The sequence below is a fragment of the Leptinotarsa decemlineata genome, unplaced genomic scaffold (genome assembly GCF_025532065.1).
Source record: "Leptinotarsa decemlineata unplaced genomic scaffold, Ldec_3_MD MMD2_P_RNA_scaffold_12, whole genome shotgun sequence".
In the NCBI taxonomy this organism is placed as follows: Eukaryota; Metazoa; Arthropoda; class Insecta; order Coleoptera; family Chrysomelidae; genus Leptinotarsa; species Leptinotarsa decemlineata.
Window position 1 is genome coordinate 4,186,728 of NW_027412526.1, and position 20,978 is coordinate 4,207,705.

The 20,978-nt window shown below is 34.3% G+C and overlaps 1 protein-coding gene across 1 annotated transcript; it reads left to right on the forward strand.

Moving 5' to 3' along the window:
- Positions 1-1,857: 1,857 nt before the first annotated feature.
- LOC111512754 (cathepsin L-like proteinase) lies at positions 1,858-11,504 on the forward strand. Its single transcript, XM_074172278.1, has 5 exons — positions 1,858-1,987; positions 2,466-2,547; positions 4,487-4,822; positions 10,710-10,998; positions 11,108-11,504. Exons 2-5 carry the CDS (start codon positions 2,476-2,478, stop codon positions 11,383-11,385), a joined length of 975 nt encoding a protein of 324 aa, XP_074028379.1. The 5' UTR covers positions 1,858-1,987; positions 2,466-2,475; the 3' UTR covers positions 11,386-11,504.
- The last annotated feature ends 9,474 nt before the right edge of the window (positions 11,505-20,978 follow it).

Sequence of the window (20,978 nt, forward strand, 5' to 3'; positions counted from 1 at the left end):
CAGTAAAACAGACTAATAAATCACAGATAGGCAATGAAATTGACATAATCGACTAACTTACCTAATTGCCTATCTGTACCAGTAAAACAGACTGATATATCATCTACTGGTACTTTTTCATTGGTACCAGTAAAACAGACTGATATATAATCCACTGTTACTGTTTTACTGGTACAGATAGGCAATGAAATTGACATAATCGACTAACTTAACTAATTGCCTATCTGTACCAGTAAAACAGACTAATGAATCACAGATAGGCAATGAACTTGACATAATCGACGAACTTACCTAATTGCCTATCTGTACCAGTAGAACAGACTGATATATCATATACTGCTACTGTTTCACTGGTACAGAGGGCCAATGAAATTGACATAATCGACGAACTTACCTAATTGCCTATCTGTACCACTTAAACAGACTAATACATCATCTCCTTTTACTGTTTTACTGCTATCAGTAAAATAGACTAATATATCATATACTGCTAGTGTTTTACTGGTACAGATAGGCAATGAAATTGACATAATCGACGAACTTACCTAATTGCCTATCTGTACCAGTAAATCAAAATAATATATCATCTACTGGTACTTTTTTTACCACTGGTACCAGTAAAACAGACTAATATATCATCTACTGCTACTGTTTCACTGGTACATATAGGCATTCAGGTAAGTTGGTCGAATATTTCAATTTCATTCACCCGTCAATGAAATTCACCACTCCATTCTTCCCAAAAAACTACAATTCAGTTGATAATTTCAAAAAAGAACTCAATATCATCAAGAAAATTGCAGTAAACAATATGTTTGAAGCTGAATTAATAAACAAAATACTTTCCCAAAAAGTCTACGCGAAAGCAATTCAAGACGTTTTTCCTACTGATTAGTTAGATGATCAAAATCAAAATTGAACGTATGTCCAGACAAACAACAGAAAAATTGGCCCTTTTTTGAGAGAACGAGATAATAAAATTGCATATAGAGTAAGTAACACATTGGGAAAGTTAGTTGAAAATAATAAAGGAGTATATGAACTTAAGTGTGGAACGTGCCCTAAGATATATTTATATCGGTCAAACTGGCAGAACATTTAGGAATCGAATTCAGGAACATCTTATTAGCTATGTGAATAAGACAACAAGTTCAACATATTCATATCATCATTTGGAAGGAAACCATATCTTCAACGAAGAGTTCGAAATTTCATACATAGAAAATGAAGTTTTGAAATCAAACATTCTAATGAATTAATGAATCGAAGAGGTTTTGTATTAAAGTGTATAATATATTATACACTTTAATACAAAACCTCTTCGATTCATTAATTGAAATAAGTGTATTCAGCTTTTCCAAATCCTTTCATTCTAATGAATGACCAACTAGATTTGAATAGATCATCATTGAACTTGTTTACTTAAAAAACCAAGGAAGTATAATTATTGATGAAGAAGTGAGGTAGCTTCAGGTAATCATAATTGAAGAGGTACCTCAGGTATATAAAAGTTGTACAGGTTCAGGTTTCTTGATGGAGAAAGTCTCAATTGTAGTTACATGTGGCATTTAGATATTAGCGTAAGGAGCAACTTGTAGTATTCAAATCACTGTTGAAGAAGCTACTGTGCTAGCGAAACATGTTATATATTTCCGAGGTGTAGTTTCTGAAATTAGTATGGATCTTCATCAAGTAACGGCTGAATTTATCGGAAAAAAAATTAAACGACCCAATACAACAAAATCAATTTTTGACGGTTTCTCACTACAAGTGGGAGTCACTTTTTTAGACAAAACTTTGAACAGATTGATGTGTGTTATTTTTGAAAAATTCTCAGAACCAGCCAATTGTCTGAGAGATACGATCGATATCATTCGTCTATTCGTTTGAGATTATTGTGAAGTATCGCTTACGACAAAGAGAACATTAGTATAAATTCAGAGTACCTTCAGTTCTAGAAATAATTTCTTTTTGGTGTTCTATTGGGGTGAGTTGATCATCGTTATTTTCACAATAGATGTTGATATGATTGGTGTCCAAGTATAATATGTTATTTTTCTCAACCATTTTTTATAATCCGCAACCATAGTTTCTTTGTCAGCTGAGATCTCATAATTTTGTAGCTTTGATTTTGAAACTGTGCTGAAAGCACAAGCGATTTGTACAAGCTAGCTAATATCGAATATTTGTTTATTCACTTTTCCAGCTATGGTATAGCTCATACATATAGCAGGTATATAGCTATACCTGAATATCATGAAAAAGTTGTAAAATATCAGAGAAAATATGCTGTAGATAGAATAAAAACAAGATCCTACATAAAAAAACGTTAAGTTTGTCAGGTTACATTAGGTCATTTAAATTTACGACATATCACAAAATAATTTGATCATACGGACTTCCTAGGAGAGTTTGCATGATTTAAAGTTTTCTCTTGATGATTTTTAAGTGATAACTGTTTTCAGAAAAATCAAAATGAAACTTCTGGCTATTTTGGCAACTGTTTGCTTAACAGCCGCTGTTGAAGATCAATGGATTGCTTTCAAGGTAAAATATTTTCCAATAATCTAATTTAGTTCGGAGAGTAGAGTGAATACTGATGAATATTTTATTACATTCAGTCACATTCTTCACGTACAAGTTCATTTTTCACTGCTTGTAATTTTATCTCGAAGATATTATTCTTTATGCTCAGCAGAAGGAATAAAAAATGAACGGTCCTGAGAAAGTTAACAATAGAAGTATAGTTTTTTCATCGACCCATTTTGGATAATTATTACCTTCCACAATCTGAAAAAATATAAAAATTATAATGGAGAACTTTTTTTTTAATTTGTAGTAAATATGGAGAACTTTATACAGGTGTAGAAGGGCAAACTTTTTAGTTTACCCCGATAAGTTACTGCGTAAAAATCAAAATATTTTTCACAAACAAAATGTTCTATTTATCAGTAACTTGTCGCATTTAACAATTTCGTCTATAAACATTCGATGTAATACAAGGTACTCTCCGATATCAGTTTGTTGCCATTTCATATCCAAAGTTTTCTTCAAGATGGGTAGCCAAGTACGGTCTATTTCTAAGGAGCTATTCGAGGTACAATGCTCTCCAGACATGAGAATATACGCTGATTCTTTTTGCTTACGTCTCTTAGAATGAGGCTCATCGGTAATCTTTCTTGTCCTATTCCATTCCACCCGATGTTCACCGTCTGATTTTAAAATGTGTTCTGATAATTCTGATCCTGTCAATTGTCTATTTTTTATATAACTTCTATGTTCATTCTCACGCACTTTCAATGGTCTTGAGGTTTCATCAATGTAACTTTTACCACTAGAACAAGGTATTTTATAAATACAAAGTTTTTGTTTTTTCTTCAGTGTTGTTGGGTTTTGTATGTGTGAGTATAGATCTCAGTGTATTTTTTGTTTTGAAAGTAGTTCTAACATCATATTAATTTACAATTCGTCTTATTTTTTCAGATAGTTTTGGAATGTAAGGTATAACGTTAGTTGTAAAAGGTGTCGGTGGATGTTGACTCGGTAATTGTTTAGTTGGATGTTGTTGAATTTGTGAAGCTGTTTGTATGTTCGTTTGGTTTTTAATTGACTCTTTATTTTCTATTGAATTTATCGTTGAATTTATAAAAGAATCTGGATGAGCGTTATCTTTCAAAACACATTTAATTAATTGATTTTTTTTTCCTTCACAAAAAATTACTTTCGTTGAATATTTAAGAAGTAGGTATAGTCTTTTCATTGAGGATTAAGTTGCAAATTTACTCCTCGTAAACAAATACCAATGACGTGAAAGTTTTCAATTTCGAATGGAGAGAAATGAACCCAATAAACAGTTTGAGATTACAACTTGCCCTAAGGGTCGAAAATGTTATATAAAAAATTAGAGAATCCTTAAAATTTTGTTAAAAAGTTTGATACGTTTGAACACAGTGATTGTTCATAACACCATGCCTTTCAATGCAATAATAATGATAGATTCATTACATATTCATCTCATAGCAGTCATTAAATTATCTGAAAAAAATAATCATTTTTCATTGTTGAATAATATTTAATAAATATGTAATACAGAAACAATCAATCTAAAGATCGATAAACATAAAAATATCAAGAAAATTGATCCTCATGGAACAATAGAAATTATTTATTCCTCTTCAAGAGAAGACAAACTAGTTTGATCTTCCTATTGAAGATGATCATTTGGTGATCGAAACACGTGTCGAGGTGGTAAAATAACGGTTTGGTGTTGGGAGAAAACTGCTGTAATATTCTGAAATGTAGGTCTGAGATTTGTGGCAATATATCCTATATTTGTTCGTGGTATTACCGAATAATTTATTGAAAATTACTTTCAGCAACAGTTTCTGTGAAACATTTTGACAGGTACAGCTTCCAATGTGCAATCATATGTTTTTGAAAAAGATTTTGCATTGATATATATAATTTTATCAACATTGTTTCACAGCAAACTCATGGGAAAACTTACAAAAGCTTGTTGGAAGAAAGAACTAGGTTCGGGATATTCCAAAGTAACCTGATGAAAATCAAAGAACACAATGCCAGATACGACAAAGGAGAAGAGACCTACTACTTGGGAGTCTCTCGATTTGCTGATTTGACCCATGGAGAGTTCAAAGATTTCCTGAGGAGACAAATCAAGAACAAACCCCGTTTACATGCCACACCTACAGTATTTCCTGAAGATTTGGAAGTTCCAGATTCCATAGATTGGACCGAGAAGGGAGCAGTTCTGGATATTAAAGATCAAGGCGATTGTGGTTCTTGCTGGGCTTTCAGTTCTGTAAGTATTTTATATAGTCACGAAAGTCTGTGAGTCAGATAACGTTTCAATTGATCATTGTACTATATCTTATCTCTCTAACATGGATATTTCTCATTGTATCGATACAGAAGCGTAATTTAGGTTATTAGATTGCCTGATAAACAACAGTGGGGTACCAAAGTTCAATATTATAAGTCCAACATTGATTACATTTTTATGTTTAATGCTATTAGGTGTAACTGCTTCAAAAAAACAGATACACGATCTAAGAAACATTCAACAATTTCTCGAAACAGTTTGCAGGACTGCAGCATGTTCTTCTCTTTTCAATACATTATTCACCCAATATACAGGACTGTTCAAATTTGTGTCTTTGTATGGAGATCTTATGAAAGATGAAGAGTTGGTTGAACTGTGGCAAAGTAACCTCTTTTTGGGCGCTATTGAATGAAATAAAAAATTCGACCTCAGCTTTGTCGGTTATATAGATGAGTATGTGGGAGGAGCCGAAAATTTCAAAATTCTCTCTTTTAATGTATTCTTCTCTATTCGATGAAATATTTAAAATCTGCTTTTCTCCTCACCAACTTTCATTATACTATCAGAATATAAACTTCGAATTTCTATACCGGTCAAAAGTGCCTGTACTCTTCATCTAGTAGTGGACAACTCGAAAGACAGTGGATTATAATAGCTCGTTTCAAAGAACATTCTCAACATATTGTTTCGTAGATCTCAGAAGTCTAGTTTCATTGAACATGTCTTATAGAATGACCAAAAATTGAATGAGAACAACAAAATACCATTTTGATCAGCTCGTGACTCTATAACATAATAGCGACAAAAAGAAACCGGTACATCAGGCATCATAACAAGTAGTTATCAACCTAATAATCAGGAATCAAGAAACATTTAGAAAATGACACAGCAACTAATACTGATTCATTCAATGATTTCCATTAAAGAAGTTGTGATGTATATAAAAGTCTGCAACTCAGTTATAAGATGAAACTCTGATAATTTTCTGATGATGCTGAGTCGAAACGCACATCGGGAAACAGTACTGTAATTCAGTTGCGTGGAGTGTGTTTATAAAATTGCGAAGCGTTAAAATATTGAATATATATTAATGTAGGTCGTGGTGATGTTAAAACGTTAAAACATTTCATTGTATGACGTTTATTCTTCATTTGGTATGTTGATATTTTTGCTCACTCTGTACCAAGTACATCTTTGGTTACTCCAAAACTGTGAAAACATTTGAAAATTTCATTCAGAAGAAACGGTGAATATTCCACTACAGTCCACGAAAGTGGGCCACCTTGTATATCTAACAATAGCCAAGAAATAAGAAAAGTTGCGACTAATATTATAATAGCTATACATGAGAGTTCAAAGCATCCTGACTGCGGCTCCAACATAAAAAATTTTCCGTCATTTGAGGATTTTGAGTTACAGTTATTTTTATTTTACACAAAAATTTTCACATATTATAGGGGAGTATAAGATCAAAACAAAAAAAAAACAATATGCTTGAGGATAACAGCCTTCATTTACAATATATATGAAAAAACATTCAAATAAAGTCTTTTGTGCATAACCTTTTTTCAAATATTGACTTTCGTTTACATCTTTCATCGTTTTCTCTCATAAGGAACCAAAAATAATAATAATAATAATAATAATGTTTATTTCATAAGATTGAATACATTTACATATAAACAAAAAAAAATGCAGAAATAAACATGGCAAGCCACTGAAGCTCATAGAGCTTGTGTATGACAAAAAAAAATGAAGAAATTAAAATGAAACAATAAATCAAGTTGACACGTTTTGTGTGTGATGTCAATTGAGGGGAAAAATAAATAAAGATATCATGAACATGAATCAGTGATCAAACATTACAAACTAAACTATCAATCATAACATTCATCATTCATACACCATATACGTATAGCAAATGAAAGTCATATATCTTATATTTCATTTACTGTTCTGTTCTTAATATGGTCCTTGTTCACTGCACTTCTGTAGAGTCGCTGTCTATTCTATAAGGTAAGTCCTTGTTCAGAAAGATTGCGACAGTACAGAATATGGTGAACAATAATGACAGATGTGGATTATATAGAACATATGAATAAAAGTTCAAATATAAGTATGAAGCTGGTGTATATCATGAATTGTGAAATTATTTCCATTTATACTTTAAATAATTACATTATTTTTTGTGAGAACATGTGATTTTTCTTTCTGTATCACTACTTCATTTTTTTTCGTTCCAATATTTCATTTATCTTACCTATTGTTATATTCGTTAGCCATAATTTCAGTTCTTTTTTAAATCTGTTATCACTTGTAATAGACTTAATTTCGAATGGAACTTCTGCATAGGCAATAGGGCACAAGTATGTGAGAAATCTTTGACTTCGAGATGTACTTACTTTAGGAATTCTTGAGGTTTTGTGCTTGAATCTGGTATCGTGCAAGTGATCCACAGACAATAATTTTGTTTCATATTTCCTATGATACATAGCGAGACTTTGAAAATATAGATGTCTACATGTAAAAAATTTAGATTCTGCGAAAAGTTTTTCAGACGGATAGGTATAATCTCTATTGAAAATAATTTTAATGAGAAATTTTTGAGTGACATTTATAACCCTGAGATGATTATCAGTAATACCTCCCCACACAATTATTCCATAGTTGATATGGGACTGTACTAGACTGAAATATAATGTTCGTAGCTGTGCTATGTCAAAAATCTTTTTGAAAAACTCAAATTTGTTCAGTAGAAACCTTATTTTATTCGCAACATATTCTGCGTGCTTACTCCATCTTACATTTTTATCTATTATTATGCCAAGATATTTTATATGTTCTTTCATATTTATAGTCATTGTGTCATTGTCATTATCGATTTGCAACGAGGTATAATTTGGCAATTTGTTGTTGAAATAAGAAAAAGGTACAAAGTGAGTTTTTTTGTGTTAATTGTCAGCAACCTGCTCTTAAACCAACTGACAATTTTTATAAAATCTCCCTCAACCTTGTCCTTCAATTCATTCCAAGTTTCAGCGCGATATAGTACGGCTGTGTCATCAGCGAAACTAATAATGGTACCTTCTGAATTGACCCTAAACAAATCATTCAAGTAGATATTAAATAGGAGAGGCCCCAATACCGTTCCTTGGGGGACTCCATATTCTATGGTACGGTAAGAACTAAGTGTTTCATTTATTTTAACGCACTGTTTCCTATCAGAGAGATAGCTTTCAAATAATTTCAGCGATGTCCCTCTGAAACCGATGTTTTCCATTACCTTTATTAATTTCTTATGTGAAACCGTATCAAAAGCTTTGGCCAGATCGACAAAAACACAAAGACATGGTTTACCATTATCCATCGAATCGTAAATTTCTCTCATTAGGTGAATCATTGCATCTTGTGTTGAACTGGCCTCTCGGAATCCGTATTGATTGTCAGAGAGTATTTTATATTTTTTCAAATATTTATCTATTCTTACTTTCAATATTTTCTCAAATATTTTAGCTATATGACTGATTAATGATATGGGACGAAAATTAATTACCTCATTTTTATTTCCGGATTTAAATATTGGTTTGATTATCGAAGTTTTAAAGGCTTCTGGAAAACTACCGGTATTCATGGCTCTATTTATAATATGGGTAATTGGTTTAGCTAGGTAATCGACGAATTCTATAAGAGTTTCAGACCTGATGTTATCAAGACCTGGTGATTTACCTTTATTCAGATTATTAATTACATTTTTAACTTCATGTTCATTGGTGTCTTCTAAGAAGAATGAGTTGGATATTGTTTTCTCTACAATTTTGGTTTCTTGCTGACTGATGGATCCGGCCAACTTTGCTCCAATGCTTGAGTAGTGTGATAAAAAATATTCAGCAATTTCCTTATCATAATCCCAATACAACAATAATCCCCCTTAATTACTGCGTCTCCTCTGCCTTGGTAACATTGTTCCATTGTCAGTATGTCTTGGTGGAACCTTTACCCTGGTTCGTCACTGACAGCACCCAAATTATCTGGGAAAAAACTCAAATGGGAGTGCAAAAAATGGATTTTGAGAGACATGCGATATCCCATTCAGAAGTAGTTTTCAAGTAGTTCTTCTACAAGTTTTCGTAATTTTCTACTTTCTTGTTCCCTTAAAACTCAGAAACGATTCTTCTGTAAGAACTCCACGCAGCTAATTCAACATTACTTAATTTTTGATCAAACTGTTGATCACTTAGTGGTTTTTCAATTTGTGGTACAACAAATATATCTTCCTTGAGCTTTGCATTACTTAATTTTGGGAAAACGCGTTCAAGATTTAAACGCATCACCTTCTTTGTCTAATGCTGTTCCAAAATTTTTCATCAACCCCAGTTTAATGTGTAATGGAGGTAACAAAACGTTTTTGGGATTAACAAGAGGTATATTCTGCCCTACTGTTCCAAAGGCAAAGAAAACATCAAAACTTCGTAAATCCGCCCTGAAGACCTAGTAATAGTCCTATGACTTTTAGGTCACCACATATTTATCACTTATATGTATTATAACTCATTGCATTTAGAATAAGTGACACACTTTCGTGTGTTTCCTTCATGACAACTGCATGTTCAAGAGAAATAGACGGTCTTTTGTTACCATTATGGAGCAAAACGGCTTTTAAATTTGTTTTGGACGACTCTATAAACAAACGTCATTCGTCCGGGTCATGTGCAGATTTTAATGTTTCCATCACACCACACAAACACACATTTCATCCTGCATAGTAAAACACGAGGATAGCTCGTGGTTATGCTTCCTAAATATTATAACTTCGTTTTTAGTGGCTAGTAAATTTCATTGTTGTAACCCAGGTTCAAATAGTTCAGCATTTTCTTTGGACAAGTGGAGGTCCTGGAATAAGTAATTTCATTCAGGTTGAATGGGCTGTTGTTCTTCCTTCACTCTCTGAAAAATAGGAACCTTCTTTTTCTGGAACATTATGGGAACCTGCCTGGTCATTATACTTTTCCAAATCTTTCTCCAAATTTGCCGAGAAGGGTGTTGGAACTGGTAAACCTTCTCCATGAAGAACCGGCCTTCTTGCAGAAGGAACATCCTGATATACAATTTTGTGTTTGCTCCTTCTTGAAAAACCATACACGTTTGTCATGCAAAAGTAACAGTCGTAATGATTTGTTGTTTCTCGCCAAATCACTGGAACTGCAAAAGTTACAGAAGAGCGTTTGCCATTTAACAAGTTACTTAGATTTGCTGCATAGGTTTGGCAACATACGTGAGGAGCCCAATCCCGATCTTGATCACCAACAACACATCCAAAATACTCATGGTAAGCTACTTTGGTCATTTGATCAATTGTCTGTGTCTGCGATTTAGGAGTAAATTGACCAGATATGTAGCAAAAACTATCTGTGGGAATAACGTAGCCACGTTTCTGTACTTTGGACATTTTCGTACTGTTGCGTACGTCGAGTTCAAATATGTGATACACGTTTACAGGAGTAAACTTTTTTTATTCACAAAGATAACACTAATATAATACTCTTAATATTCGCGTTTTTGCTCACCTCGCTACTCTAATACTAACTCACAACTACTCGCGTTGAACTAATATTGATGTTCCGATTGTCAAACTGCTACTTTTATAGCGGTTCCGTATTTCTGGAAAATTCGAGTATCGGAAGTTCGAAAATCGTCGTTTACGAGTTTCATATACAGCGGAAGCAGATTCGAATACTGGGCAGAGCCGCTGTGTTGCCAGATTTTAAACAATTTCCTCAATTTAGGGAAAAAGCAAATTTGGAAACCAATAATTAACATAGAACTGCCTATGATATCACATATCGAGACATTCATGTTTTTTTTTAAGACCGGAGCTTTGGAGGGACAAAATGCAATTCTGAACAACGTGAAGATCCCTTTGAGTGAACAGCAGTTACTCGATTGTTCTGCTTCTTATGGTAATGGTAACTGTAATTATGGAGGTAATATGGCAGCCGCATTCGAATATGTCACAGACTATGGAATAGAAGCAGATCAGTCTTATTCATACAAAGGCAGACAAACTGTGTGCCAGTACGACGCCAACAAAATAGTTTTGAAAATCAAAGGGTATAAAAATGTGACCGCATCTGAAGAGGAACTCAGAAAAGCTGTTGGTGAGTAGAAATTTATGACAGAATCGAACCTAACGTTGGAGTCCTAATTGTCAAGGAAGGAATATTTCCTGATATGGACAGGGACCTGAACCAAATATTATGATTTCAGGAACCATCGGTCCGATATCGATTGCCATAAATGCTGATCCATTACATTTGTATATTGGAGGAATATTGAGCGGACGAGGATGTTCAGATGAACTGGACCATGCTGTACTTGCTGTAGGTTATGGAGAGGTATCTCAGTCGTCTGCCAAAATCAAGTTCTGGAAAGTCAAAAACTCATGGGGAGATTACTGGGGAGAAGACGGGTACTTCAGAATCAAGAGAGATGCTAACAATCTATGCGGTATTGCCAATGACCCAAGCTACCCTGTTCTTCAATAAGGTTGACCGACACTTTGTCATCATGAAATTTCTGAATATTCCATTCAAATATTCAATTCAAAACCTTTATTAACAATGTATGATAACTGAAAAATAAATACACGGTAAAATCAAACTAATTGGTCTGTTTTGATACAATATAAAAATTATTAATATGAAAGGTCACAACTTACTGTTAGTGAGGTTGGCCGTGTCGAAAAAAATGTTACATTTGAACAATTTAAACATGTCAAAACAATTAACAAGTCATTGAATCAAAAGAGGTTGACACCTCACTGGATACAAAGAAGAATATTGAATTAAAATTTACTCAAAATCGTTATGATATTTTTCAGTTTTGATAACCAGTTGTTGTCCAACTTTGCAATTGGCTGCACCGCGCTGATGAGGCCAATAGCCAGAAACACGTGTCCGTGGTTTGTCCCCATTTTTGAAGTGTAATGTCCACGAATTTCCCCCTTTTGATTTAGATTATACACACTCGATAACATCTATACCTTTGTATATATATATATATATATATATATATATATATATACTCTTAAGGGTACACACTTTTTTAAATGTTTCTGTCTTTGAACTTCAAGTAGTTGGTTTTTGGTATAGTTATCTTCAAAAAACGAAGTGTTATTCATTAACAAGCTTTGTATTTCATCTTTCCTGGAATTTTTTTTCGGTACTTTGTTGAGCTGTCGCGAATGATAAGAAGCGTTGTCAAGAACTATTATACTTTTCGCATCTTAACTTGGGATCAATGTGTTATAAAACTATTCCTCGAAAATATTAGCTTCCATGTTCTTATGATGGTCAACATTGCAGTCCTCAAGTTTTTTCCTACATAATTTCAAAGAACTCGGAACATATCCTTCACTTCCTCCGCAATGCACAATGATTAGTCGCGATCCTTCGTTTGCAGGCATGTTAGGCGTACACATTCTCGAACCATCAGTCTACCCTTTCGTAACTGTGTCGTCAGTGTCATACCAACTTTCGTCCAAATTTAAAGTTTGCCGTTGTTCTTGTCTATATTTAGTTGTATGTTCTAAGTATTTGTTACGCAATTCCGCTATTCATAACTGTTTCACGTTCGTTTATTATTTTGAATCTGAATCCTAGTTTTTTCAACCAATTCTGAAGCGTTTTGTCACAGCAGCTCACGTTATGGCCAGAAGTATTCAATTTCTTTCTTATGATTTCAGTTGTAGGAATCTTATTGCTTTTGTAACAGTCGTATATTACATCTGAAGGTTTTGGTAATTCCGCGTCTTGCGTTCATAAGGTTTTTTTTTTGACTATTTGACGCACAGTTGAGAGAGGAATTTTGGTCAAATTTGATGTTGCTTGTAATAGTTTGTTTCCTTCGAAACCAAACTTGAGATGTAGATTCTTATACAGGGTGTAACTAAATGAGTGTAAAATATTCAAGGAGGTGATTCCTCATAAAAAAAAGAAAGGATCTTACATATAAAGAAATTCCATTGGAGCCCCTTAAAGGGGGTACATAAAATTTGTAAAATAATTTCTGACGTTTTATACTACCAAAAAGACACTCAGCCAGAAATTTATTTGGTTTACCCCATGGTTGTGAGGGGTGGAAAACGCAACCCCTAAAATTTATTTCCAATGTAACTTTTTGTCTTATTATTTGTTCACCGTTTAAAAATATATTTTCGATAGCATGTTTCATTCTAAACAAAAAATGTCTTTTGGGGTTTTTGCCCAAAATAAACCAGTTCGCAGCCAACCATGGGATAGACCAAATAAATTACTGGTTAAGTGTCTTTTTGGTAGTAAAAAACGTCAGGTTACTTTCCATATTGTAACTTTTTCAGTGCTTGTGAAAAAAATTCAAATACAATTTTTATGTACCCCCTTTAAGGGGCTGTATCTTAACAAGGGATGCTCCAATATATTTTTATAATTGATATAAATTAGAATATAATTCTCCCAATATCGTAGGGCCACATCTCCAACCTTGAATGTTTTCAAAAATAGATTGAAATATATGCTCGTGAAGAAGTGTATTTATTCTGTGGATTACTTTTTGTCCGAAACTGACAGATGAAAATTACTTATATCTATCCATTTCTTAATGTATTTTTATTAAGAAAAATGATTCCTGTTTATTCGACGATTACCATATGATGTATGTTGTCAAGTGTCAATATGAATATTATTATTATTTCAATTTCTTCAACCGAAGTATTTGCTGGTCAGGCCCTATACCCCGAAGCCTCGATACATTCGGGAGGGCGCGCCAGCATTATCAATCAACAACCACTCCCCACACCGTGTGGTAAGTGATCATTGGGTCTGATAATCATGTGCCCTGAGCAAGCGCAGTGAGCCAAGAATGACAGCCTTCTGCATTTGCCCGGCTAAGATTTCTGCCTTAGTGCGGCAAGCCGGTATGATTTTAAGATTCGAGAGTAGAGAGGACATCATTCCACCAAGGACTCCAATAATCAGAACAATCATCTTGACAGAGTGATCTGGATTGAGTCTGCGGACTTCGAAGATAAAATCTCGATATTTTATCCGTTTCTCCTCCTCTTTTTGGACGATATTAGTTTCGCCAAGAGCTGGAAACTCCACGACAAATATCGTCTTGCTCTGGTGGTCGAGAAGGACTACATCAGGCTTATTAGCTTGAATGAGCCTGAGGGTGGGGAACAAATAGTTCCAATAAATTCGGCACATCTCGTCCCTGACAACGGATTCAATATCCCGTGGAGCGTGGGGCAACACTGGTGTCTCGTCAATACCGTAAGAATTCCGTAGATTTTGGACATGCTGATAGCAAATGCATTAGGGTCTTGAGCGCCTCACTGCAGACCCTGCACCTTGTGTCAAGAACCTCTATACCCATCACGCGACTGTGGTAGACTAAGGTGTTGAAGACACCATACTGGCTAGCCATGATGAACTCCTCAGTATTCGACTTCAGCCCACTCGACCTGAGAAAAGCGAACGTCAGGCGCTTTGATAAGCCAAGGTCTCCAATGTTATTGAAGACGACCCCATGCATTGGCTTATCGTTGTGTTTTCGCAAAAGTAAGGTGATCTCTGCGGCTTTTATCTGAGCTTTTTGCTGAACGGGTTCCAACTCGGTGACAGAGTTGTGGACACCTCGTTCAGAGTCGAAAACTGTATCGAGTTCATCACCTGCTCGGGCAGCTGCCCTAAAGAGAAATGATCCAATTCCTGCTCTATCATAGTCACGGACCATGCAGAGAGGGGGATCCAAACCCCTGACGACTTTAGAGGCCATATCTAGTACCATTCTGTTATGTAGACACTCCAAACTCAAAAGTCCACGGCCTCCCTGTTGTCGGGGAAAGTGCAACCGTGGAACGAACGATTTGGGATGCAAACTCCTATAGAGATGCATCATTTATCGGGTCTTTAGGTCTTATTATTAATATTATTATTAAAAAATTGAAACAAAGCTGATACGTACGAAATTTCTTGATCGAGTTTTTCAAGATTATTTGTTGGTTTCACTAGATTTTTCATTTCTATATTATATTATTCTGTAGTATTGAATATTTGGAAACTTATTTTTTATTATTATTATGTTTGGAATCGTTTCGGAATTTCCTAATCGAATCAAATTATTAATAAGTGATCTCTTCGACAAGTAATTTCATCATTCTTCGGAAAAATACAATAGGTTTGGATTTCTACAATCAGGTCATTCAAGATAAATGTGCGTATCGAAATTTATCATTCATAACAAGTGTAGGTTATGTAATAATAATAATAATAGTATTTATTCACTTTCTTGAGATTGTTTACAGTAAAACTACATGTACATATAAAAATGAACAATGAACAAATAAAATACATCTTACGGGGCGAAATGATCTGTCTCTGTGTAAGGAATGAGAATTGAATGAGGTTCATGCTTTGAATTAAGTACTAAGGTATACATTTAAAATAGCTACATTTGAACAGAATATGAATGGATGAAACCAATCAATGTATTGGATATAGATATAAATATAAATAAATGAAAACAATCAATGGTTATAGGGATCCATGACAGAAGTAAACGCTTGTAAAATAAAGTTGAATTATAAAATTAAGATGATTTTAATCATAATGGTTCCACACTAAAAACAAATTAATACACAATATATATCTACATTCGAAGAGGAAAGTATTTAAATTTATATTTGTCTATGTATCTCTACTCGTGGTATATTAACAAATACATTTCGATAAAAATAGTTCACTCAATGCATTCCAATCAAAGGCAACGTTTGCTGTAGTCTTCAAGTTTGATTAGTTAGTATATAGTTAGTTAGAGTATACTCTTACTTAGTTAAGGACCTATTTAGACAGTTAAGGATGTGCTGAATCATAGCCCGTTTGAAGTTGCTATTTACTGCAATCTGTTTCATCGAATATAGTTTTTCGACTATCATATACAGGGTGTTCTCTACCTACGGTACAAAACTTCAGAAGGGGGATTCATTATGTTAGGGAGTGCGTTAGGATCAGAGCTCTGTGCAGCCCTGGACATTATCTTGTTGGGAGTACTGGATGGGACAGCCCTGAATACCACCTGATAAGTTTACATGAGAGGATGATACATTCCTTTGTGTGTTGAAATATGTTTAAGTGGGGCAGTCTGAAACTGACATTGTTGTTGAATAGACTAATAAATGTTATAAAGTTGGTGGTGTTATAAATGTTTTAATATCGTTGTTAGCCAGTGAGGCATTCCTAACATCTCAGAAGAGGGATCTACGTCGTTTTTTTTTCTTACGCTCCACGTTGAATGTTTGAAGATGGCAGGACGGCGATCAACAAAACTCCGTAGGAGGTCGAGATCCCCAGAATCTTCATCTTCATCAAGTTCTGAAGAGTCGTCTAGCAGCAGTGAACCCAAACGACGAGCACATAGAGAGAAATCGGGTAAACGTAAAGGTCGGAGGTCCAGGGTAAGAAGCACCTATTTTGATTTTTGTGAAAGAGGTGAGTCGAAAAATGTTTCTACAATTTGTGAATTCGACCCAAAGTCTGATTCGGTTAGAGACTGGTTAAGTATTGTGGATCAACATGCAACATGTTTTAAATGGGACGATAATACAACAAATACTATTGCTTTGAGTAAACTTGGAAATACTGCATCACAATGGTTTCAAACTTATACTCAAACGGAAATCGGTTGGGCGAATTATTCGTGGGCTGAATGGAAAAAAAATCTTTCTACCACATTTCAGTCTGTTAGGAACACCCATAAATTTTTTATGGAAGTTGCGAATCACAAACCATTTGAGGGGGAATCATTGTACAGTTTTCATTTCCATCACCTAGCTAAAATAGAAGCATTGAAAGCGAATTTTTCAGACGCTGATGAAGTGTCACTCATTGTTGGCGCAATCGGGGATGACACGGTTGCGTCGGCTGTGAGATCAGCTAATATTACAGATCTCAATCTTTTAGCAAGTTATTTGAGGGACAGAACATATGCTGAGTCAGGGCCAAGTCACAAACAAATATATAACAATACTTCAAATATCAAATTAGAACAGCCAAAACCTGCTGGGAAGAATGATAAAAATTTAAAAATACAAAGCACTCAAATTAAATGCTTTCATTGTAATAAACGGGGACACAAAAGAAGCGAGTGTAGAAGTTATAATATAAGGAAGTGCAATTTTTGTCATAGAAAAGGTCATATCGAAGCCGATTGTTACTCACAAAAAAGACAGACCGAGGTAAAATCAGAGAAGTTCATAGAAAAACCACAAAAAATTAATGTGATCGAGAGTTCCAATAAAGATAAATTCTATCGAAAAATTAAAATCAATGACACTTCCCTTTTGGCTTTTATTGATTTTGGTAGTGACTGTTCTATTTTGGAACATGAATTGGCACAGGAGCTTGGACTAAAAGTGTGCAAACTATCAGTTCCTGCATTATTATCAGGTTTTTTAGATAACATTACAAAGGTAGACGAGATTGTCGAGGCTTCTGTAACAATCGATCAGATAACATTGCTTTGTCGATTTTATGTTATCAATTCTTTGTCAGTTGATTGTCAGTGTATAGTTGGTAGAAATTTTACTGAAAACATTGCAATCAATTACCAAAGAGTAGGCAATGACTTAACATTCAGTTATGCACAGGAACCTCTAGAGAAAGTTGAAAATATTTAAAAAATTTCGATTCACTCTGATCAAGAGATAAACGACCTGTTACGTGAAAATAGTGACTGTGTAGCTTCTTTTCTCAAATCACTTAAGGGTATTGAAAAGTTCTTGATGAAAATTCAACTTTGTCACCCGAAAGTCGTTGCACAAAATCCGTATAGGTTGGCACAAAGTGAAAATCCAATAGTCAGAAAGTTGGTGTCTGAATTATTAGAAGCAGGAATAATTCGCGAAAGCAGTTCTCCGTTTGCTAGTCCTATTTTGTTGGTAGATAAGAAAAACAATGAAAAACGTTTGTGTGTCGACTATAGAGAACTTAACAAAATCACTATTAAAGAAAAATCTCCTCTCCCTTGTATAGAAGATTTGATAAAATTATAATATATCTCGATGATATCTTGATTGCAACTAAAACTAAGGCAGAAAATATTGAAACTTTACAAAATGTCTTCCAAATTTTAAAGGAAAATCATTTAACGTTAAATTTGGACAAATGTTCATTTCTACAAACCAGTATACTCTTTTTAGGCTATGAAATTGATGAATCAGGTATTCGTCCTGGTAACAATAAGGTAAAAGCTGTACAAAATTTTCCTACTCCACAAAATATTCATCAATATCGTCAGTTCCTCGGTTTGGTGAGTTACTTTAAAAAGTTCATTGATAAATTTGCACAAAAAGCTAGTATACTAACAAAATTGTTAAAAAAATAGTCAATGGCTGTGGACGGAGGCACATTCAAAAACTGTTGAGGATTTCAAAAATATTTTGATTAATAAGCCCGTTTTGATTATTTTTGATGCAAAATGTCAAACCGTTGTATATACTAATGCAAGTAGAGATGGAATCGGTGGCATTCTGATGCAAATAACCGACATGGGAGAGCAGCCAGTGTCATTTTATAGTCGGCAAACAAGCGAGAGCGAGAAAAGATTTCATTCATACGAGTTAGAGTTGTTGGCAATAGTGTCCGTACTACAAAAGTTTCGTCATTATTTATTGGGTATTGAATTTATCATCAGAACTGACTGTAATGCTGTTCGTGGAACAATTGAAAAAAAAATATAAACCCACGCATTGGCAGATGGGTCCTCTCTTTACAGGAATATAATTTTCAAATTATTCACAAATCGGGAAATCAAATGGTTCACGTGGATGCTTTGAGTCGCAATCCATGCGTAACTAGCGAAAGTATACAAACAGATATTATTATGAAAATATCTGAAGGTGATTGGTTGGCGGCTGTTCAAGCCAAAGACCCTGAAACTGTGAAAATTAAAGAAAATTTGGAGTCAGGTGATGTAAGTAGAGATATTATTTATAATTATGATTTAAGGGCAGGAGAAGTTTTCAAGCTTACTGAGTATGGTCGGCGTTGGCTTGTTCCGAAAAACTGTCGATGGCAGATAGTAAAGGCTAATCACGATGATTTGGGACATTTTTCTGTAGAGAAAACTCTTCACAGGTTGCAGGAACGATATTGGTTCCCTAGAATGCGACATTTTGTAAAAAAATATATTAAGTCTTGCTTACACTGCCAGTACCATAAAATGCCCGCGGGGAAAAAGCCAGGATTTTTATTTTCCATTCATAAATGTCCTCGTCCTTTTCATACAGTTCATGTTGATCATGTTGGTCCATTTATTGAAAGTAGAAACGGCAACAAATTCATTTTTGTTATGGTCGACTCGTTCACAAAGTTCACAATTCTGAGTGCTCTTCCCAATACCAAGACGTCCCGGTTCTGAACGAATTGCGTAAATTAATAGCCATTTTTGGAGTACCACTGCGTATAATATCGGATGCAGGCAAAGCATTTTCATCCAACAAATTTAAAAATTTTTGCGATGAACAAGGTATTCGCCATTATCAAAACTCTATAGCTATGCCTCGCGCAAATGGTCAGGTGGAACCATACAATAGGACAATTGTAGACGCTGCCGCAACAATAAGTGCTAATTTGGAGAAAGAAGATTGGACAAAAACACATCTAAAATTCAGTTAGCAATCAATAGTACCTTCAATAAAACAATACAGACGACACCAAGTGAAGTTTTAGTTGAGTTTCAACTGAACTTGGGTAATGACCGCTATGTCACTCATGTACACGAACCCCCAGCGATTGACGTTATTTGTCTCACCATAAAAAATCGCCTTTATATGCAGGTGGGGACTTATATAATAAAATACTGACTGATTTTAAATCAATTAAAAGTCCTTAAGAATTTAAAAGACAATTAAAATTATTTCTCTGCAAAAACTGTTTCTACATTATTGATGAATTTTTAAACTACCAGCAACCTGTTTCCAATATTTAATTCCATTCAGTAGTAGTTGCACTATTTTTATATCTTAAGTTATTACCCTTATTATTATTTGTGTTGATTGTATTGAACTATTTTTTGACATGTTCTATCCAATCTTTTTTGGCTTACGGCATAAATTTGTATTCTATGCAGTGCTTCGGTTTTGTTGTTATGGAAACGCCGACAATGGGCTACTTGGGCACGCGAATCGTCGGCATAGCGTTGTCAACATGGAGAACGTGTCATATCAATCTGACATGTAACAACTCATGACTGACTAGGGTTATCGTGATAACAGTGAGTAATGTAATGGTGGATATTTCTCACTGCGTGAGAAATCTTTCGTTTTGAACGTATGAAAGCGATGACACATTGTATAGCATCCCTAGAAAAACACATTTTTTTCCATCCGCATTAATATGACGCTACAGTATTTTCTGTTCTTCACAAAAACGGCTTCGATGTTATCATTATAGCAGACATATATAGGGTGTTCCATTTAATAAAATATCATTTTTCGAAATATTTTGGAAACGCCCCTGTCCATTTTTCGTTTTCGGACTCGAGAAGGCCATTAAAATACTTCTAGCTTGCCCATTTAACCAAATTCGTAGCATCAATAACAAAGGAGTTGGCAATGGTGTCGACTCAATTTGGAACACCCTGTATAGGCTGACTTTTGACTCTTGCCCAAAACTGTACATTGTCCAAACAGGGAGAACTTTTTCCCAAAGAATTAAAGAGCATAGAAGTGGTTTTATGAATAGAAAGATCAATTTCACATTTGCAAACCACCTTTTAGCAGAACGACATGAATTCAATTATGAATACGATGTGTTACATTTAGAAGAGAAGAGTTTGAATGTCTAGAAACGAATAGATTTGAGAATTCGGGTAATTTACTGAAACACCAATTGAAGGCTCATTCAATTCAGTTCGGATCTCTTCGTTAGAATTCGTTTTCATGTAGGGTTTTTTATTTTGATGTTAATCAGGCAGGATGTTATATACTTCTGTCGTTTACTGAATATAAAAAAATATTTTTTTTCATTACTAATAACATGTCATTGTTACCATTCATTCATTGACAACATTTGAAAATTTTCTTTTCCTCTTTTAAAAA